General features: G+C 36.0%; 1 protein-coding gene across 9 annotated transcripts in view; it reads left to right on the forward strand.

Annotated features, from left to right (window-relative positions):
- PARD3 (par-3 family cell polarity regulator) overlaps positions 1-23882 on the forward strand; it is a 341196-nt gene that overhangs the window by 92909 nt on the left and 224405 nt on the right. For 4 of the 9 annotated variants that reach the window (XM_030940996.1, XM_030941003.1, XM_030940998.1 and 1 more), the window contains 5 exons: positions 6322-6481; positions 12568-12757; positions 16817-16968; positions 17987-18031; positions 22898-23125. In XM_030940996.1, the coding sequence (XP_030796856.1) occupies positions 6322-6481; positions 12568-12757; positions 16817-16968; positions 17987-18031; positions 22898-23125 (775 nt within the window). The remainder of the gene's footprint in view (positions 1-6321; positions 6482-12567; positions 12758-16816; positions 16969-17986; positions 18032-22897; positions 23126-23882) is intronic. The other 5 variants (XM_030940997.1, XM_030940999.1, XM_030941000.1 and 2 more) reach the window with 4 other exon arrangements.

Here is a 23882-nt window from a genome sequence, read left to right on the forward strand (position 1 = left end):
CTCTGGGTCTTCTCTAAAGTTTCCTCTTTTCTGCCTGTTCTTTCATTGTTCCTGTCTCTCAAAGTTCCTTGGGGTCTGTTGTCTGTTTTGTTGGTTGTGTGTTTTTTTTTTTTTTTTTTTTTGAGACGGAGTCTCGCTCTGTCGCCCAGGCTGGAGTGCAGTGGCGTGATCTCGGCTCACTACAACCTCTGCCTCCCGGGTTCAAGCGATTCTCCAGCTTCAGCCTCCTGAGTAGCTGGGATTACAGTCGTGCACCATACCCAGCTAATTTTTTGTGTTTTTAGTAGAGATGGGGTTCCACCATGTTGGTCAGGCTGGTCTCAAACTCCTGACCTCGTGATCTGCCCACCTCAGCCTCCCAAAGTGCTGGGATTACAGGCGTGAGTCACTGCACCCTTCCAGGTCTCTTTGTTTTTAACTCTGCTCATACTCCCTAGCTGATCTCCACTCCCTGGTCCTCTGAAACCACTTGTTAGGATGAATACCATCATCCTCTTTCTAGCTCACAACTCCACTCTGGCACCAGATCCCTCTGTCTACCTGCCTAGGGAAATATTTCCTGCTATGTCTTACGGGCACCTAATTCACAAGGGACCACATTCTTTCTGTTGTAGAAGGCAGAGATCTGGGGTCACCCAAATGACCCTCTCAATGCTGTCATTATGCCTGTTGCCTGTTGCCTCTACCTCTAGAATTTCCCTCTATTCTTTTTTGGAGACAGAGTCTCACTGTCTCGCTCTGTCGCCTAGGCTAGAGTGCAGTGGTGCAGTCTCAGCTCACTGTAGCCTCAACTTCCCATGCTCCAGCAATGCAGCCACCTGTCTCCCTAGTAGCTGGGACCACAGGCATGCACCACCGCACTCAACTAATTTTTTCTTTAAAGACGGGATCTCACTATGTTGCCCAGGATGATTTTCAACTCCTGGGCTCAAGTAATCCTTTGGCCTCAGCTTCCCAAAGTGCTGAAATTACATCTGTGAGCCACTGCGCCTGGCCTAAAATCTCTCTTCCCTCAGCTGCTCCCCTCTCTCCCCTCTGCCACTGCCTGAGTTCCGACCTCATCCTCTCACCAGGCTCACTGCTGCAGCTCCCTGAGGGGTTTCTCTGCAATCAGGCTTTCTCCCTCATTCCATTCTCTGCACTGCAGTCAGGCAAATTTTTCTACAAAACACATTGATCATGTCAGTCCCTGCTGAAACCCCTTCGGGAGCTTTCCACGTCTCCAGGATCAACCAGTCTCCATTGTGGGGCCCACTGGGACATGCCTGATTGTCATCGGTGCTCTACAGCCCCTGCAGCACCTCTGCTCCAGCTACTCAGTGTTTCTGGTAATTTCTCAGACATGGGATGCTCTTTCACACCTCTAGGTCTTCCACTTGCGTCCATCTGCCCCTCATCCTAGCAAAGACTTACACACAGTCTTTCATTTTCCATTTTCTCTTCCAAAATATTTTCATAGCCCCATATACTCCCCTCCACCCAGCAGCTGTCACACTATTGTGGTTTCCTCTTTGATTTTCTTTTGCTGGAATTGTGGATTCTGAGACTGCCAGGACTTGATCCATCTACCACTTTCCTATGTATCCATTGCTGGTATCCAACCCAGGCCTGACCCATCAGCACAGGCTGAATGATGAAGAGCAACCCTGGAGAGTCTGGCTTTTTAAAATTTTTTTTTTTGAGACGGAATCTCGCTCTGTCACCCAGGCTGGAGTGCAGTGGCGCCATCTTGGCTCACCACAAGCTCTGCCTCCCGGGTTCACACCATTCTCCTGCCTCAGCCTCCCAAGCAGCTGGGACTATAGGCACCCACCACCATCTGGCATTTTTTTTTTTTTTAAAGAAAAAGAGGTCTTGTTAGTGTTAGAAACTGAAATTCCAAAGTCACCCTCAGATAAGGCAAACAAGATGAATTTGGGGGCAGTAATTCTTATTTCCTTTGCTTTCTTTCTTTCCATAGATCTAATAGTCTCACCTAGCTACACTTAAAAACATTGTATAAGCAATCATTGTTTGTTTTCTTTTTCCTTTCTTCAAAGAAAAAGAGATGGCTTCCCATTGTTTAAATCCCTTAAAGGATGGTTTCATTTTTTTAGAGAAAAACTGAGTCCTGGCATTCTTTTCCATTGTTTCAGTTTTGGAATATACAAAGCAAGAAGAGAAAAATTGTTTTCACTTACTCCAAAGGACACATTTGTTGAAGACTTTAAACAAGACTGGAGGGAATGGAAGGAAATACCAGGCATCATTCCTTGAGTGTTGAAAATAGCCTCCATATGAGAATTATGCTGATTTTTAAATATTTTAAGGAAATTAATATTTGTAGAAATTACTGTAATTTAACATAGCTTCCAGGTATTTTATTATATCCATGTTAGAAGTGATTTTATATAAAGCTTTTTCTTAGTGCCAGTAGAGAATATCGCCAGGTGAGCTTTCTGTCTTAGACCTCATATTAGGGGATTTAGTCATCAAGGACTTCTTTAAAATGAATTCTTTCTCTAGGCTTAATCCTCTTAGAATGGGAAAGGTATGTTAGAATAGGAAAGGGGCCAAAGGTATCATTTATGGATCTCTTCATTTTCTGTATTAAGAAATAAATGCAAAGAGGTCAAATGATTTGCTTTAATGGCTGCAAGGCCAACATAGGTGGCAAAGTAATTTAGAAGGAAAATGTCTGTTTCTCTTACACAAGTGAGTGGATCTAATTGAATGTGATTGTGTTGTTCAGGCGCTTTATATCCCAGTTGCATTGGGAAGTAGTGTACAATAAAAGCACAGGCTTTTTACAATCTGATGTAATCAGTGAAATTCTGGTTCTGCCATGTGCTGACTTGAGGAGCTCACCTCACATTTCTGATTCTTGCCATTGCCCTCATGGGGATGTGAAGGAAAATAAATGTGGTCCTGCTTGAAAAGAGAATGTGAAACTGTACCCTAAATCTTCCTTCACTCTCCTCGAAAACTAAATTCTGTCTTTTCATTAGTTGCTTTATGTTCACCTGTCCTCTGGAAGCTAGTATTTTCCAGAATGTATATTTGTAATCTAGGTTAAATGTCTTTTAATTTCAACATCATGCTATGTCCTCAGTTTTAACAGCCTATTTCCACATAATGTAGTGTGTTTTAAGGAAAATATGACTCACTCACTTTTAGGAATGAATTTATTAATCTATTCTGCTAGTGCCTGCTCTACGCTAGGCATTGGGGATAAAATACAACATGCTAAAAAAACCCTGAAATATTGAATGATATGATCTTGCCAATCACCAGTGAGAATCCAGTTTTAGGTTTGCTGAAGGGGGTTAAGGCCATTCCAATACGAACTTTTCAGTGTTTCTAGTGGAGATGGTGGGATACGTTTTCTTTAGGTGAAAGACACTATTTGACTTGCTGATGCATACTTACAACAAACGGAGATTTTATTAAGCCCCGCAGATAAATTCACACGAATTTTCATTATTCACTTAGCTTATTATTTCCTTTGGGATAGTGACCACAACATGAAATAAAGGCCTGTTCAAAGAGTTAAAAATAAGATTTTTTTTGACCTGTGGTAATATATTTCCAAGTTACTGTAGCAAAAAACAATATCACTTTACACTCCTACGAGTGTGGGTTATCTTGCTGCAACCTAGAGCTATTTTTGTTCTTTAATAGGTAGAAAGACTTTCCTTGGGATGGAACTGAGGGGCCAAATAGCCACTGCTACAGGGTACTGTATTTAGTTGGAGTCAAGAAAATTTTTGCATGTTAAACCATAAATAGACAACAAAATGAAAATTGCAGTTGTGCTTACTTTGGTTTCTTCTAATGAAGCTTAATTTTTTTCCCCCCTGAGATGGAGTCTGTCTCTGTTGCCCAGGCTGGAGTGCAGGGGCGCAATCTCGGCTCACTGCAACCTCTGCCTCCTGGGTTCAAGCAATTCTCTGCCTCAGCCTCCCAAGTAGCTGGGATTACGGGTGCCCACTACCACACCCAGCTAATTTTTGTATCTTTAGTAGAGACGGTGTTTCACCGTGTTGGTCAGGCTGATCTTGAACTCCTGACCTCATGATCCACCTGTCTCGGCCTCCCAAAGTGCTGGGATTACAGGCGTGAGCCACTGCAGCCAACTGAAGCTTAATTTTAGTGAGGTTTCAATATAAGGAACCTGCAAGGGCGTGAGCGTAGCCAGGGGAGCAGAGGCCAGCCATTCTCCCAGGACCAGGGGTTGCCTCTCTTCCTCAGTGCCACTGGTGCCCCCTCCAACATTTCCTAAGCTGGTGTTCTTGCAACAGCAAAAAATCACCAAAAGATTTAAAACAAAACTGTAACCCCAATCAGTTTTTTTTAAAGAAATTAAAAGCTATTGTATCTTCTGTTAAATATTTATGTAGTCAACTATTGATGTCTTCATTTAAATCTGTCTTTTGAGATGCAAATTAAACATGGGTAGAGAGGTAGGGGAGGTGGAGAATCTTTCCCATGAAAATGTTCAAGTGCTTGATTTTTTTTCTGAATAGACGTCTTACTGTTTTTCTTTAGAAAACATGCATGTACTACTTTTTAACGGAATTTTTATTTGGCTTTATAAAATTTTAAAATAGCCTTTTGGGATATTTAGGGATTTCTCAAGAAGTTTTATAAAGGTTTTATCATGTAGAACATGGCAGCATTATACAGTTCAATTAAATACATTTTTCAGGCAAGCTTCAAGATGTTGTCTGTCTTTTGATAAATTGTTTTAGAGTCTTATGTAGCACGTCTTTAAGTAGGTATACTTTTTAGTGTGTGTGTTCATTGAAAAGCCATACTTGTTTTCAATGGTGTAGGGTATTCGTTTCATTAGCTTTTTTTTTTTTTTTTAAAGCTTCTCCAGAGTCTCGTGGAATTTAGGCATTACATTATTTTAGAAACTGTTCTTTTATTTCTTTACATCAGAGACCTTGAATATTTAATATACTTTTCAGTAAAGCTGTCAGTTGTAATCTACAATTTAAAAAAAAAAAAACCTAATAAAACAAATCCTCATTTCACAATGTAAACCTTATTGAGTCTAATTCACTAGAGCTGCAAGTTCATTATTCTCCTGCAGTTTGACGCGCCTCCAGTTGGAATTGTGTTGACCCTTCAATGCATTAAATCTCCCCAGTGCTTATCAAACTGGGAGAGATAAGTCTACAATTCGGAACTTCATTAAATATCTCATTTATATTAAACAGATGATAGCTTCTAACAGAAATAATAATTTGTTCAGCTGAAGGAAGTGCGACAGTTGTGATTTCATGTGTGAGATGAGCGCTTTCTCTCTTGCTGTGCTGTGTGGTGCTGCCCTCCTGCCCACTCCCCGACATTGGCCCTCCCTGACTGGCTAACACCAAAGCATCACATATATCATCCTTGTGGCGAACTTCAGAGCCTGCGTCGTGAGGATTGTAGTTAAATGTACTTTGTTCTTCCTTAAAACAGATTTTTTTGAAGGCCTTACTAACGTGAATTTCTTACTCATATTATTTTTATGTAAAATATGACTTATCAGACACAGCTAACTGTTTAAAGAAATGCCCCATACCATTTTAATTTATTGTCATTGAAATTGACATATATTCATTGCTTATTTATTAGATTGTATATGTTTTTGAAATCCTCTTTGTGTGCTTTATTAGAATATTTGGTCCCGATTTTCATATTGTTCTGCACACTACGAAAGTGATTATTGCAGCTGCTGTCTTAAACATTACAGTAAGATAATACCATGATTATTATTAATTTCTAGCAGGAGGAATTTAAAATCAGTGTGTTGTTCAAGACACCTGAGCTGATAAATAGAGTCTGTAGGTCTTGTAGAGTAGGTAATAATTCCACCAGCACACATGGAAAAATGTGTGCTAATTGTTAGATGTATTTACACACCGTAAGTATAAGATCTGTAGCTAAATTGCAGCTTCCATTCTGATAAAGCACGCCTTTGATAGAGTAACATCTAGTAAAGAATTCTGAATTACACTGTAACTTAAATTGACTTAAACAGACACTAACAGTCAAGTTCGAAAAATAAACAGCAAGCTCTGATTTTTAAAAAGCCTTAAATATACATATTTTCCCCCCAGTGGTTGAAATCTGACAGAACTTCATGGGAGGCATTGTATAAAGTGGCACAGAAAGGTGGTCATTAGGCAGAGCTGTCATCACAAATTATTTTGGTACAGGGTGAAAAGTTCTAGTTCATTTGGTACCCTGTTGGATAGAGGCCTTGGGCAAGTTGTTACAATTCCCCCATGCTGCTCATGGGCCTCCAGGTACTGATTTTTCTTTGCCCCCACCCCCCTTACTCTGTAGCTAAAGTCACCTGGGAGCCCCCCTGGACCTGAGCTGCCCGTTGAAACAGCGTTGGATGATAGAGAACGAAGAATTTCCCATTCCCTCTACAGTGGGATTGAGGGGCTTGATGAATCGCCTAGCAGAAATGCTGCCCTCAGTAGGATAATGGGTGAGTCAGGTAAAACTCTGTTTATTTTGATGCTTTCATTGGTTTACTGAGAGGTTATTAGTGTAATATTAATGTAAATAAAAATATAATGTTTTCAAGACAAAGGAGAACAGGTTTATTAAAATCATTCAGGAAGTGTTCATGTGAAGAGGTAAATCAACCCATTGATTTAAGTGACTTTTAGATCCTGTAACATGAGGAAAGAACCGAAAAGAAAGGGATCATATGGAAATGTTTTCCAGTGATCAAGATATTCTTTACTTACTTGAAATAATAAGTGAAACTATGTTTAAAAAGAAATAAAAATGTAATGGCTTATGGCAAGAAGGATTCAAAAGTTACATATCATTCACAATGGTACTGCCTGGAGGGGGAGAAAAAATATGTATATATAGATATATGCACACATATGTAAAATATTCATATGTATTTGATTTGTGTTTAATAGGATGTTACTGTATTTTAATTGTATTTTACTTTTCCGAAGCCTTAGTTTTAAAATCCCGAAACTAGTCTTCTGCATCCTTTGTTTGGATTCAGTACCATCCTATCTGCATGGCCCCCAGTGGGTAATGAGGTTATTAGCACTTGCTTTGCAGCAGTTCAGCTTTCTACTAACAGATACAGTTAATAAAGACTTGCTTTGCCACAGGAGTGGTTGGATTTACTGAGTTGCTCATCTTGGGATTAGCTTGTGAGAGTTTTCAAATTTAAAACACAAGAAGTCATTTTGATTAAAGTAACACCTGACATAAAACACTTTTATTACTGGTATATTTTACAAGGCTTTCATTTAAAGTAAAACCCTAAATTTAACTCTATTTCGAGTACATTTAATGCAGATTTGGTATAATTCAAGTTTCCATTATGGAGCCTCATTGAAATAGTAATTTATTCATCAGTGGGTGTTTATGGAAAGTCTGCTATTGGCAAGACATTGTGTATATACTTTTGCTGTAGATACAAAGATGAGTAAGAAGCAATCTCTGCCTTCAAAGAACTTTCTACTGGGCATCATCAAAAACATACATAAACATGTCTAGTAGAATTGTCTGTTTTTCTTCCTCTAATCTCTCTAGCTTTCTAATTTAGAAAAATTGCTGAATATGTAATTTCTTGTCTTGCTACTTGTGGAACTTAGACAAGCCAGCTTTCTGGTTTTACTTTGTCAACATTTTTCTTTTTACCTGCTTGGCATAAGTGAACATCAGGGAAGAGTGCCACACCTGTTGGGTTGAACACCTGTAGGTGAAAGGCTTTGTACATAGTTTCTCACTTTTAAATCTTTGCTTATTACTTACCACTCTCTTCACTGCTGTTGGTTTTTCCGTACTTTCTTGGCTTTGGTATAAAACTTTATCTTTGTTAAATTATTTTTTTATTGATGAAATTTCAGTCCCCTTTAGAGAGAAAGAGTGTGCATGTGTCCCTAGATAATGTGTGCACACAAAGTGATATGCTGTAATTTCCCCTTTATTATAGGAACATAGGACTTGCCATACTGAATCAGACCATTGGTACACCAGTTCCTGTAACCTGCGTCCTGCCTCCAATCCCTGATGCTTCAGAGGAAGGCGAAAAACTAAAACTAAAACTCAAACCAAAAAAAATCCCTAAATTCAGCTAGTGACCTTTTGAAATGCTGTATATATGAGTTGAAGAGTCATTCATTTTCTTCCTAGTCTGTTGCCCTGATTTGGTTAGCTACAGCTTTATTAGTCTTCTTCGGTTTGCATTATAGTTGACATTGTTTCCTCTTCCTTCTGCTAGATATGTAATGAACTCTTAATACTCCAGATGCTTCCCCGGGGCAGTAACTTCTCTCCCAGTTCTGTGTTTTGTGATGTGTAATCCCTTTTACCACTTTGGGCTGGGGGTGACAAATGCATTACTATTTAAAGGTAGGCTAAGTTGATGTTTTTGTGATTTGAATATTTTCTTAAGATAATTTTTTACAATTTGTACCAGAAACTAGGGATTCTAAATAGTTTTACCCTGACAAGTGTATATGTGTATTTTGATTCATCTTGTGTTTTACAAATCTGAAAATTCCTCACTCTTTGTCAGTCCTTATTCTAATACCATTGGCCATAATAATCAAATGCGATTTGTGATATAGTTACCACTTAAAGTTAGAAATCCTGTTCAAGATGTTACCTTGCAACAGAACGCCCAAACAGGGCATTAGGAGAGGTATGGGGCACAAAATTTAAGAAACTTGACAAATCACAGTTTCTGAACCAAAATTTGGATGTATGTTTTTCTGAGTCATGAATTCCATAGTTCCAAAGACATTAGAACATTGGGTTTCCATTCATCTAAACCAATAACAACAGTATTTATTGAATTGCACATTATCTAGGCGTGTGGAAATTCCTCAGACTGGTTAATGATTGTCTTCTAAATGTTTGGAATCACTCCTATGTAGACATTAGTGGAGGTGAAGGTATTTACTTCATGATCTGCTATGACACAAAAAGAACTTTGTATTGAAATTCTGGCTCATTACCTTAGGGAGTTATTAATTTTGTGTTAACAGGTTGAATTTTCATATGGAATAATCCCCTGTGTAGGACTCTAGGCTGCAGGGAGCTTTGAGGCTTAATGATGCCTTCCTTTGTGAACACATCCGTGGAGAAAGGCTTTTAAAAGCTATACCCCAAAAGGAAGAGCTTCTAGAGTTGGAAGGATGTCAGATGCCATCAGTCACACTTTCCCACTTAACAGAGGAAGGAACTAAGTCCTGATATCCCAGGATGTTTTTTGTTTTACTTGTTTTTGTCTATTTCCTTTTTCTAAAAATAGCCTTCTCTAGGGAATGCTGAGATCTTCATTCTTTATTAGTATCAATTTATAATTATCTACATCTGTAAGCAGATATTCGAAAGTCTCCGTATCTTATTCTATCCTGGCACCCACGGTGACTAAAAATATCAAAGACGTTAAATCTTTGAAAACAGGCTTCAAACCACGTACCCCAACCGACTTACCTTGTATGTCGGGGAGTTATGGAGCAAATAAATTAAGTAACTTGACAAAAGCTGCACACTTTCTGTGCTTCTGAACCAAAATTTGGATGCATGCTTTTCTTTATCATGAGTCACACCTGATTAGGATTTCCTTAGCTTTTATTGGGGTCAGCCAGGATTGTAACCAAAGGCAAGATTTCTCTGTCATCTCTTTTGACAGAATTCCCACTATCATGGATTTTCTAATAGTCCTGAACATTTATCAGAAAGTAATCTGTAGTGGGCCTGCCTGCATAGGATTCTTCCTTTGAAAAGCCTTAATTTTTCTAATGGTTGGTCTCTCTTAACTAACAATCAAAAACAGCAACAAGGCAGCTGGGCACAGTGGCTTATGCCTGTAATCCCAAAACTTTGGGAGGCCCAGGCAGGTGGATCACCTGAGGTCAGGAGTTCAAGACTAGCCTGGCCAACATGTGAAACCCTGTCTCTACAAAAAATACAAAAATTAGCCGGATGTGGTGGTACACACCTGTAGTCCCACCTACTGGGGAGGCTGAGGCAGGAGAATCGCTTAAACCCGGGAGGCAGAGTTTGCATTGAGCTGAAATCACACCACAGCACTCCAGCCTGGGCAACAGAGTGAGACTCCATCTCAAAAAAACAAAACCAAACAAAACAAAAAACAGCAACAAGGATGATCAGCATAACTAATTTAACCAGCACATCCATTTCATACAAGACATCACACGTTGTCATTTGTAAGCCTGGGACTTTAACTTTTTCTCAACTTTTTTAGCTGAATAATTTTTCTTTTTAAAACAAAACTGAAATCTGTTGTATCCATTTTAGAATTTATCTCAGTAGTTTGTATATTCATATATATGTGGTGAGTTTAAGAAAACATTATATTTAGAACATTTTTATCTTGTTAGCAATTTGACATAGAAAAATGGAACATTAATGTTTTTATTGTGAGTCATGTCACTGGCACGATTTTCCTCTAGTATCATATGTGGTGTTACCTTCTATGTAAATTTGCCAATGAATAAATGTTTAGTGAACAAACATTTTGTATTTCCTTGTTTCACTCCTCTACAAGATACTGACTAGTTTACTTAGTTTGTAGGTCACTAGTTAACTAGTTGAAGAAAGAGGAAAGTTTACCTATCAAAAATAAATTGAAGCCTTCTCAAGTCATAGAAGGTTTCACATTTATGATGTGCCAACTACTAGCAAACATAATTAAGGGATCATTGTATTGTCTTGGTGGAGCTTAGTAGAATATGTAGTTAAGTTTTTTAGCTGTCCGTTACCCTGGTATAATCTTGGAGCCATAACCCAAAACTATATTCCTGGCAAGCATGTTAAGAAGCAGAAAATAGAAATTTTCAAATCTTGTGAAATGTTAGCCTTTCAAATCATGGGTGAGAAAAAAAAATGCTAAATTATTTTCTTACTATGAGGAAGATTTCTTGCCATTTATTTATGTATACAATATTGTATCACAACAGTTAAGGTACAATATTTCTTCTCAGAACAACAGATTACAAAAAAAAAATCATATGCACCTTTCAGTGTTCCATATTGCTTATTAGGCCACCTCTCAGAATATATTGTGTAAAACCAGGAGTTTTAGTTTTGTGTTTAAAAATGAATGCACTATGATTATACTGTAATATTTCCTTTCAAAAATTTTACCCGTGTGGGGACTTGGTATTTAATATTGTGACATGCCTCATCAGTGGTGAGATGTCCATTGGGGTAACTGGTTTTATAATTCTGTATGCTTTGAAGAAAAAAGTATGTCTTGAGAAGGAAACATTTCTTTGGCTAATAGTGCTAGAAAGTCCTATCTTATTGATGAATATTACTTTTGCTGAACAGGTTTCTATCCTAATATTCTAACACTGTATTAGAAATGAATGAGTAATTTGAATTCAGGTAAGGGAAATGGCTAAGTATTACATTTGATTTACATTTTTATCATTAGCATTTATATAAAGCTGTTAATTTTCATAGTTTGTCAAAATGGGTGCATTTGAAATCAAAGTAGAAAGTTTTTCTTGGTAACATGCTGAGAAGAGGTTTCAGTGAACTTACAGTATTACTACAATAGTGAAGTTGATGTTAAATGAGGAATGCAGTTGAAATCTCCAGCAAGTTTACTTTTTGTGAGTTATCCTGAAAAGATGTAGCAGTTTAAATAAATTATGTTCCTTTGCTGAAATGTCTAGAACAATACAATACAGACTTTTAAAAATCCTTCAAGCTTGTGTATGCCATCCCAACATCCTCAGTCATGGCCTGAAAAACCTCTGGCCACTCAGCTCCTAATTTTTTGCATCAAGATCACTCCAGGTGTCTCTCTAGGCTTTGTTTCTGGTGATACTCATCTTTTAAGTGTCACCTGACTGCACCATGGACTTTTCTCCATCATGCATTTAATAATGATATTGCTGATATCTAAAATAAATGTCATCATTTCTTCTGGCAGAAAAGATAATATTGACCATTTAAAACCTAATTCTGATGTTAATTTTGCCAAGATTTCCAGCACTTTCTACCCGCAGTGACCCAGGCAATTACAACACAAGTGAATGGCTTTGGGGTCATCTCTCATACCACCATACAATTATCACTGCTTGTAATTCTTTCTCCTTCACTTGGGCATACGCCCTTTAAGGACAGAGACTATGTCTTGCAGTACGTGCTCTGCGGCAATTGCTCAATGAATGAATGAATGAATGAACAATGCAAGTTAGTGGGGCTTCTTTGTAAATTTCCTGGTAAAATTTTTCAAAAGACATTCACAGTTTAGAATGTGTATAGCATTTTCACATTAGAAGACATTTGAGAGAGTATCTTTGGCTTTAGGAAACTTAAAACCAGAAAAATTGTATGCATTGCCCTGAGCTATACAGTTGTAGCGTCAGAGGTAGTAATAGACTCGAGGTCTCTGTTTGGCAATCATTTATGAAAAATAAATGTGCTAAATTCTGTTTTGTTCTACCAGGTTGAGCAGATACGTGGAAAGTTAGACATTTACTAATATAACAAAGTATTAAAATTAATAGATGTAATACTTTGATCGATGTCTAGAATTTCTCTTCTTTTTTCACTGGACAGGTAAATACCAGCTGTCCCCTACAGTGAATATGCCCCAAGATGACACTGTCATTATAGAAGATGACAGGTTGCCAGTGCTTCCTCCACATCTCTCTGACCAGTCCTCTTCCAGCTCGCATGATGATGTGGGGTTCGTGACGGCAGATGCTGGTACTTGGGCCAAGGCTGCAATCAGTGATTCAGCCGACTGGTAAGCTCATCGTCCAGGGTTGGAAAACATGAATTAATTACAGTCGCATCTTATGTTTAAGTGGCTTACCACTAAATACAGTTAATCATTTTTTTAATAGCCATGCTCTGTCTTCATGGTTTTTATACACTTAATTATCACTCTTTTAATAAAAGATTTTGCCCCAACCCTGTAAATTTAATTGTTTTAGCCTTCAAGAGCTACAGTTAGTAATGTAACTAAAACAACAACAGAACTACTACCAATCAAAAAACCATGCTCATTTGTTTTTCAGTTTCACTATTTATGGTTTATTTCACATCTGTGTTAATTTGATGCATTGTTTTTCAATTAAATTCTTGTCATCTCCCTAAATGGATTCCAACAATTAGATGACTTTGCAAAACTAACAGTTGATGTGTTCTAAGAGTGGGAGGAGGCTTTTTTTTAAGTGTGTGTTTTTTGTTTTTGTTTTTTTCCAGAGTACTATAACCATACTGTTTAAAACGCTTTGTAATTGCTTTTAACATAGTGACTTCTGGGGCACTCACTGCTAATTTTTTTTTCCTGTGTCTTTCAAAATAGAAGAAAGCATTTGATACTACTGAGCCAATGTGTGGCTCATGAATGCAGATGTGTGTCTTAATGTTTATGCCTAGTAATTATATACATCAATAAGCAAAAGCAAAGCTCCTCTTGGGGACGACCTCACAAGGTTGTAGTGATAATTAACACAAACCATGTGAAGTATTGTACCAGAATTTTCTCATTGCCCTTCCTCTGGGGTCTTTTATGAATATATCAGCAAAATCATATTTAAATGTTATGGTGTTGTTTCTTCACTACTTAGCCATTCCTGCTTCCTACTGTTTTTCTGGCTTGTGTCAACATTAATATTAGATAGGAGGTGTCTGGGGCACTGGCATTTATTTGCGTTAACATTTTTAGTAATGATCTTAACAAAGTGAACCACGCCCCCCCGTCCTCTTCCCTGACTCTCCACATGAACACACAAAATACAGTTCATTTATCTGTTAATTATGAAGATGTTCTCTTGGAATAAATCACACCTCTTATTTGGGACCTTGAAAAGTTCATCTCTAGCTTTTCATTTCTTTCTTTTTTAATTCTCTTTTTGAAAACACAGGATTTAAAAATAGAACTACACTCAAACCTGCATGATAATGGCCCATCTTTGAATGAGGTTTTTGGTTAAACATAGAAGGGATGACTACAATATAAAGTAAAAACCCATTTGAAATCTGCAGATGGTGTTACATTGACTGCTGTGTCTCATATCTCTTCCTGAAAATGAAAGTAACAACAGAGAAAGCAAGAATTAGATAGACGCAATATTCATCTTAGGGACAAAAGCCTTTAAATCTCTACCATGATGAGAAATTGTGGGGGTGGTCATAGTCTTTGGGGTCTTATAAAGCAGTATATTAGTGAAAATAGATAAATAACTAGAAGGGATAGATTGTGGCATTAATTTCCCTAAGGGGGATTTGCAAAATGGTGAGGACTTGTATAATTTTGCTGTGGGGAATGTGGGGCAAAGAAAATAATATGAATGAAGGGTTATCCAAACAAGAATGGCAGCTGTTCTGAATCACAGCAGAAAATGCAGGCATTTCCAGCCTGACAATATCTTCCCTAATCCTTGATGAAAATGTTATAAAAACAAAAGACCAATTAGACAGGATTAATAACTGGAATTTTAATAACATTAGGGGTCAAGATATGGTTACATTCTTTAAAGAATCAGCTGTCATTCCTGCAATCTAACTTGTTAAATATTCCAGTGTACTGTTTATTGTGTCTGAAATTAGTTTAATGGGAATATTGATAGGGAAGAATTAATTTTGTCATAATTGAAGAGTATTTAGTTATTTTAAGACTCTTACTAATGCACAAACTCATTTGACATTTTAAGTTGTATCTGCAGTTCACTGCACAGTTGTCGAAGGCTGCATCAAATGGCTAAACTTATTTGTTTGCTTATAGAATATACTGTTTTCAATCCATTAATCGATTGAAAGAACATTAATAATGTGTTTCTGGGGGAAAGGAAATAACAGCAAATTCTAATCTTAATGGCAACATGATTTTAGAGGATATAAAATTAAAGATGCACCAATACGTGGTTTTCAGGCAAGATTGGCAGTGACAATTTGTATTTCTTTGAAAGATCTTTTACCAACGATTTCTACTAACACTGTATTTCAAATGCATTCTGTTCGCAAGTTTGGTGCAGTATTGGAGTTCAGGTTTTAAATTATTCCAGAAAAGGTAAAAATAATTGGTCAGCATGTACAGAGTGACTGAAGAGATCCACTGACAATATATAAAATAATTATTGGAAATGTATTATTTAGAGTTTGCTGCTGCAAGATTGTGTCATATTAGTTATCATATGGGTTTTAATTTTTTACTTCTAGAAGTGTGTTTTTTTTCACTTGGGTGCATGTGCTCTCATCTTTATAAGCCATTTACACCAAAGCATAGTAGTATATGAAGAGGCATCTGAGGGTAGGTGTCTGTCATCATAATTTGTATTACTTTGATAATATGAGATAGTCTTCATTGGGTGATGACTGACTTGTTTAGTAGTTAGCAATTTACATGGGGTTTTCACCTTAGGTTGCTGAATTCTCTCATTAGCTTTTTAAGTGGGTGAGACAACTATTCTCCTTATTGAATATATTAATACATAATGAGCTGAAAACATTTCAAGTCACCCTACCCAGTGGCGTGGCTTTTGCCTGCTATCTTACTTTTCACACTTTTAGCATAGTTCTTTAAGAGCCAACTCTCATTTCATGCACAGTAAATTGCAGCTAAATTTCTGATGTACATCCAAAGGTTGACTGTCTTTTTACTAGTATGGATGATAATTCTTATAAGGCCATAAAGGGTTACAAAAGCTTGCTTCCATCAGAAGCGTGAGGAAGACTATCATAAGCTCAGCTGACAGTGGAAGGAGTTCCGGGCATTTTTAGTGTGCTCAGTTAGCTGTAGAGGGATGTTCTCTCACCTGACCAGATAGATAAGGTGGCTAGACCTGATATAGTAGAGCTAGTATACTTACTTACCCAATGTGCCCAGCACAGAGAAAACCCTTTTCATATTATGAACTGTGGCTAGAATACCTTATAGCACTTTAGAATGTGTTCACAGATTTTTACAAACAGGAGTGATTCTGGGACATCTTCCATTGGAGGAACACTTCAGAAGGCATCCCATTACCAGGGATTTGCCATATGCTTCCTTATCATCCGCACTTGAGCCACTGTGTTGGTGTCACCAAAATCAAATGTTATCTAAACTTAGTCATGTTCTTCCTGACTCTCATATACTGTTTTTTCACTCATCCATGCATCCTCAGCCTCTGTTTCATGCTTCTGGTATAGTATTTTTCTTGTGAGCTCATAGAGTACAGGGATCTTTCCTTATCTGTTATTTGGACCTATGTCTGGTACAAATAACAGTGCCTTAATCAGAATAGGTTCTAATCAGTGTTTGTTGAATTGATTTATTTGTTGATTTAATATTTCAGAGAAACTGCAGCCTTATGAAATGGCATGCCATAATGACATATTTTTTCTTTCCTTAAAACACAACATAAAAGATAAATAGGAAGGCTAGAATATACTCTTTTTGAAACTTCTATTTAATTACAACTTATATGGTCACTTGTTCGCTGCTAGTATTTGTATATAATATATGACAGGTTTCCTGAAAAATTCAGTCGTTCCAATATCAGGCTCATTTTTTATAGTCACCTTGAAATAATTCTGTATTGTCGAACAGAGTGAAGAAGCAGGAAAGTAGAGAAGGAGGAAATTTACATGGAGAAAGAGTTACTCTAAATGTTAAATTAATTTTGTATTTTTCTATCACCTTCTATACAGCCGCAGTTTTTTTTTAGTGGACTGTATTTGTGTTATTTATTTCAGTTTTTCTTGAAGAATATATATATATGTATATTCACATTTGCAGGTATGTATGAACCTCCCTAAAATGAATGTCTGCTATTTTTAGTAAATATTTTTATGTTTATATTTTTCTTCACTCCAGCTCTTTGAGTCCAGATGTTGATCCAGTTCTTGCTTTTCAACGAGAAGGATTTGGACGTCAGAGTATGTCAGAAAAACGCACAAAGCAATTTTCAGATGCCAGTCAATTGGATTTCGTTAAAACACGAAAATCAAAAAGCATGGATTTAGGTAGTGAGTACAATCTCCATGAATCTTTATCTAAATAAGGTTTAAATGCTTTCAGGATAAAATTGATGGTCCCAAACAGATGTCTGTTTACTTTGAGAAAATAAATGTGAAATGTGGCAATTTGGCAAAAATTAGTTTTTCTCCCAGTTTGAGATAACGATATTACTCATAAGTGGCATGTTTACATAATATGCAATATGTTAGTATATATGTTTTCTTAAGAGAATGGAAACAAACACATGTGCATATCATGCTATGTCCATGTATCTTTATTTTACACAATGAAATGTTTTAACACTTTGGCTATTTAAAACCAGTTTCATTGAAATTGTATTAGGTTGGTGGTGGGATTTTTCAACTAGAAGTGAAAATTTTGGAGAGAAACCATTATCTCAATCCATGTCTGGAATTTGGTTACTTCATGATGTCTTCCTTTCATTGCTGTTCTTTAAGGTTTATTTATTGGAAACTTTCATGTTTTGATAATTAGGGCATTTAATCAAAGTAATAATTTGAGAGTATTTCTTATAGAAAGTATTTAAGAGCAAATGAGAGGAGGAAAATAATCATAGTTGTTCAAACACCAATCAGGTGTGTCTCTTTAAATCCAAATCCACCAAAAAAAAAGTAAAATAATTATATCTATACACTGAATGATTTAAAAACTTTGTTAATCAACTGTAACTTATGCTGTTCTCTGGTGGCTGTTTGTATTCCAAGACTAAAAGCATTAATTTATCATATGCATAAAGAAAAATTTGATGATGCATTGCCTTGGCTAATTATGATATGCTAACATATAACACACATGTCTGTGAAATGAAATGACTGGCATATTGCATGGAGACACTGCTTTTTTTTCCTCCTTTTTTGATTATGAATGTTTGCTTGATGTTTCATAGTATTTGCATGAAATATTAGCTGAGGATCGTCACCTAACTGAAAAGATCTGGGAATGGTGGAAGCATGATGGGCTATGGGAACTAACTGGGCTAACCATTATACATTTACCTTTTAACAGTAGCTGACGAGACTAAACTCAATACAGTGGATGACCAGAAAGCAGGTAAGAATGGACAGTTAGACTGTTGCCATAGAAACCATGGCCTACAGAGCTTATCCCAATTATAGAGCTGCCAATCATATGCCATGTAAACATACATATTCCAGTCTTACACAGATGTTTTCATTGTGAGAAATCAAATTACATAAGAAATATTTTCTGTTAGTAGAAATGTATCAGTGGTGTACTTACTAAATAGGAATATAATTTACTGCTTCAAAAAGGCTAGAAACAACCTAGATTTTCTTAATTATATTCATGTAAAGATGTTTTATCCCAATTTTTAAAAAGTCAAATTCCTGCAAACATGATCTGTTATGGTAGACTCCTAGGTTTTAAGTCACCTATGTGATGTCTAGGTTAACATCCAAAGTGATTCTCAGAGTGGTGATTTTGATTTGAAAGATAGTAGTGCCAATATAAATATTTTTCATTGTAGGACAATGTCCGGTATTGCTATCATTAGTCATTCAGAAAGACTTATTCTTTTTATTGATGCTGGAATTAACTTATAGTTAACCTGACATTGTATTAGACTATATAATGCATATGGCTTCATATCTTAACTTTGTGAGCTTGTTCTAAATTCATTACTTCTAAAATATTGCTAAATTGTTCCATAGAAACAATGGATTATATTGAATTGGGATTGTATTATAGTCCTCGATTTTGCTTTTTATGTTATTATTGTATGACAGTAATCACAGGAAGGTCTTTTAAGTGTAGTTAATGTGCTTTGTATAATTGACCAGTTATGACATAAGTTTGGAATAGTGTTTTAATCTGCATCCAGTATGATGTAGTTACACTACTTAGCACTAATTAGCTTCAATTTGCCTTTTTAACCTGCAGCAGTAAATTTGTTTTAGCTTGCTTAAAAAATGTGTATCCCACATATATATGTAAAAAGTATTGTGGACATGGTTGGAGTTATATTCTGTGGAGTATAAGATAGGTCGTAAAAAATACATCTAATAAATCCTAAGATTAACTGTATTGCGAGGCAATTAACTGTAGCCTTAGCCCTTACTGAGTTGTTTGTTGTTCTTATGAAACCTAAAGTTGATTGAATCAGTGCTAAAGAGAAATGTTATGGGATAGTTCACATATGTGAAATAGTAGTTTTTACAGTTAGCAGCATTTCGTACTTTTCAAGCAATAACCCCGATCTGAGTAAATAGTCGTAAAAACCAAATTGAGCTGCTCAGGTTAAAGGACCTGACTTCATATACAATGTCAGTTAGGTAAAATAAGAAAAATACCTAATTTAACCAACTCACAGCTACTATAAGGAAAAGGACAGTTTATTGTGATCTACAACATAATGATATACAAGTTATAACTCAATGCATTAGATAACTTTCATGGAAAGTCATTATATAAGTTTCAAGGCAGATTGTATAGTCTAATCAAAAATCAGACTGTGCTTTTGTGTTTTCAAGTGTTAGATTCTAGAGAAAAAGATTTTTTTTTTTTTTGCACTTTGTGCAGTCTATTCTACCAAATTAAATTAGAAAATCTTGGGGCAAAAAGTTGTTACAAAGATATCAAAATACTTGGTCTGTTGATTTTACATCTAAATGAATAAAATACCTAAAGTAGATATTTTATTATGTCCCTGTCCTCTAATATTAGATGGTGAAAAGATTTTCACTTATCTTTCTTTCATCACTTCACTTGACTTGAGTTTTCAAGAAAGATTATGATTTTACAGATTAGTCCAAAGGTTTTTGGGAGAATCATAGTGGCATTTTAGCATTGAGCATCTGTCTAACCTAGCCATAAGCCTTTCATCATGAAAATTGAATTACATTTCCCTCTGTCCCTTGCAAAAGACCTCCCTTCCTCCCTTCCTTCCTCCCTCTCCCTCTCCCTCTCCCAGCAACAGGGATATTACTAAGGAGGAATAAAAACCAGATCTAGGAAAATAGTATGATTATGATTTCCCTCTTTTTTTTTTTTTCCAGATTTAGGAATCTTGTATCATATTTTGGGGATAAATATTTCTCCCCAAATTATAACAAGGGAGAACAGGTATAAGAGAATTGGATTTCTAATTGTTTCATTCTTGAAATATAAAGATTAGCAAAGTATGATAATGACCTAAAAGATTTGTGTAAAGTAAGAGCTTAAAATATTGTTTAAAATTAAGACAAAAGATACTGATTTTTATGGTGTAGATAAAAACACTCTTTTTCATATATTTTACATACAGAAAGACTTTTTCAATTTTCATTACTAGTAAAATGCTAAGTTTGTATTGTTAGGGAATCCTTTTAATTTTTTTCTAAAGGCACTTGACTGAATCAGTGTATTAGGGATTTTAATAACTTCATTGAGAAATCGTAACATATCATTCAAAACCTTTGTTATAGTTTCTTGGTCAAATATAGTACTAAAATGTATGTTGCTCATGTTATAAATCAAAAGTTAGCAAGCTCTTTCTGTAAAGGAACAGATGGTAAATATTTTAGGTCTCTTGTTGCAGCTTTTACATTCTACCATTGTTGAATGAAAGTAGCCACAGACAATATGTAAATACATGGGCATGGCTGTGTTCCAGTAAAATTTTCAACATTTGACTCTCGGTTTGCTGATCTGTGTTACAGATTCAGGAGTTGTAGATAATTGACATTTTGTATAATGTTTTTATTATAAAAGTTTTCATCTATACGTAAATATACAGAGAGTAGTTGATTGACCTTCCACAAACTCAGGGCCCACCATCCACAATGATCAACATTTTGCCAAAAGGTTATTTCAGAATGTTTTCAATTTAGGGAAACGAATAGTTAGGTAAGCTCTGAATAGAACTTACACAATTATCATTTATTGAAATATACTTTGACCATTGTTTTTCTTTCCAAGTTTGCCTGTAGGGACACTCAATTTTAATGAACACTAATGCCATTCCTGAAATTCATTATTTAAGTTTTTATTGCTCTCGGTACACTAAGTAAAATCTCAGCTAACTTTACATAAAGAAAAGCTTAATATATATAAATGGTGTTTTTTATGAGAATTCTTTTTGGAAGCATGAAATCTTTATTCATGATATACACTCCCATACAAATACATACACACATACACATATCCTTAATAAACCCAAGAAAGCACCAAATATTTGCCTAATATGTGTTTATAGAACCCAAATATAGCTGGTAAATTATGAAAATTGATAGGCATTTATTCACAAAAAGATCTTTCCAGTGCAAATTCTAGGAACTATAAAGGTAAATATCCCTGCCCAGGAATGATCTTTTCCCATTCTTTTTGATTCCTTGATTTCTTATTATGTAGGTTTTTGGAACAAAATTCATTTTCCTTGCCGTGACATGACTCTTATGAGTAATTTAGAAAATGCAGTTGTCAAAAATTGTAGTGCTACCCAGAGAAAAAGATTGATCTCATTGAAAGAAATAAATCTCATGAACTTTTGTCACAAAATAAAGAAATACAGACAAACCTGCCTTGAGAAAGCTAAATATGACATCTTTTTATTTCCAGCACAACAATTTGTGGAGTATTATTTCTTCATTAGAATCATGTGTTTGCCTTCCTGTGTGTGCTACATTTTAAACATATCTATTCTTACCTAAAACAGCTTCATTTAACCTCAATGAATCTTAAAAAGTTAATTTTTGTTTTGAGTCTTTCAGTGTAATTTTAATTGTATTTAATTTTCTGAGCTGTGAAAAGCCTGTGTCACAACTATTTGTCTTCTGGGTAATAACATGATCAACATATGGGCTGATGACCCCATGCAGAGATAAACTATTTTGTTTCTCCTACCCTCTATTTTTTTCACCTGTCTTTTTAATAGTATACATGAAGAACCAGTTCTATAACCTGGATTGCCCATTGGTGGTGCAGAGCTGGCATTTCAGTTATCCAGAAGCTAAATTAGTCTACCTTTGAGTGTCAGGTCAGGCAGTGATAGATGAGGCTGTCTTACCTGGTTAAAGAAATCAGTTTTGATTGCCTTCCACAGCTTGGCACTATTGGTATTATTTTGGGTCCTTCTGCCCTAGATCCTCAGGAAATAGAGCCAAATTTTTAATTCCCGGAATTTGTCCCTGTCATCCTCATGAAATGTTCTTGTTAATTGCTAAGTTGTCTTCTTTCCATCACCTGTTTTTCAAACGTATTATTCCCAGGCCTAGACCTAGAAGTACTCATATCCAGTCTCTCCTTTTTTATTTCCCTCTGGGAGAGAGCCCTTACATACTCTGTTTCTGTTCAAAGCTTGTGTTACTCTTTCTATGGAATATCCATATTTCCCAGGGTTGGGTTTCTATCTGCTGCCAGGTTGCCCTAATTGTTTTGGTGACATGTCAGCCCCCGTGGTCTTACTCCTTATGCAGTGTTGTAAGTCTGCACTTTAGCAAGGAACAGACTTGACAGAGCACATTGATGTCCATGTCTAACTTCTGTTCTAAGTAATTTTAAATTGCCAAAAAAAGGTTTTAATTAAGTGCAAAACTTATTCTTGGTTGTTTACCTTATCCTTCTTCTCATCTTCCCTTGCTTTTCAAAGGAGCTTTCAGGTTATTCTGGTTCTTTTAGATTATTTCTATTACTGGAGCAAAACGATTTGACAACAGTTTCACCTGTTGAAATTTTTTTTTAAAAGTAATGACTTAGAGGTTTTCCTAATGCAAAGAGAGAAAATAGACCAAGTCTAATATAAATTTGGGAAAAATAAAAATTAGCAACTATTGCTTCATTTATTCTTTGTCTTTTCCATCCACATTCCAGAACTCATCATTGAGTAAATAATTGTTATGTACCTGAAGTTTTCCACAGTGCATATTCAGGTACATAACTTTCACTAATTCACACTAACACTTTTTTTTGTAAACCTCCCAGGTTCTCCCAGCAGAGATGTGGGTCCTTCCCTGGGTCTGAAAAAGTCAAGCTCATTAGAGAGTCTGCAGACCGCAGTTGCCGAGGTGACTTTGAATGGGGATATTCCTTTCCATCGCCCACGGCCGCGGATAATCAGAGGCAGGGGATGCAATGAGAGCTTCAGAGCTGCCATCGACAAATCTTATGATAAACCCGTGGTAGATGATGATGATGAAGGCATGGAGACCTGTAAGTTTATAATGGCTGAAAGAATAACAATTAAAATGACTCTATTTCTTAAAGTGAGCTCCAGGGAGCCCTGGGGGTTTCCTAAGACTCTTCAGGGGAATCTCTGAGATCTCTGAGGTCTAATAATCTCTTGTTTCATAATAAGAAGATGATATTATTTGCCCTTTACTCACATTCTTTTATAAGTATACATTGGGGTTTTCTGGAGGCCACATGTCATGTGATACTGCATTAGCTTGAATGCAGAAGCAGATATGAGAATCCGTCTTATAGGCCAATATTAAACTAAAAATTTTGCAAAAATATTTAACAGTGCCATTGTTCTCACTTCTTTTGGAATATATGTATTTTTTGGTAAAAATGTAATTTTTGTTAACACGAAGCTGCTTGTTTTTAAAAAGTAATATTTTCAAACTTTCCTGGTTTTACTTCAGTACATGTTGCTAGATATAATCCACATACAAAAAGGTTATTTAGAGTGCTTAATAATTTTGGGGGGTGTAAAGTCATCCTGAGATCAAAATGTTTGAAAACCACTGCTTTGTTAGTATCCCTAATAGGATGTCTCCATTGAATGTCTGTAATAATCTGTGATCTTAAAAACACGTTTTTGTTTTGCTTTCAGGAATTACTCTTGCTTTCCTATAACTAGCAAGCTATATTTGTGTGTGTATATTTTGAAATTGCAAAATATTTAAAACCAAGATTATTAAAAGCCAAAGGTTAATATGAATGTTTTCCATGCTTTATTGAAGAA

The sequence above is a fragment of the Rhinopithecus roxellana genome, chromosome 11, assembly GCF_007565055.1.
Source record: "Rhinopithecus roxellana isolate Shanxi Qingling chromosome 11, ASM756505v1, whole genome shotgun sequence".
NCBI lineage: Eukaryota > Metazoa > Chordata > Mammalia > Primates > Cercopithecidae > Rhinopithecus > Rhinopithecus roxellana.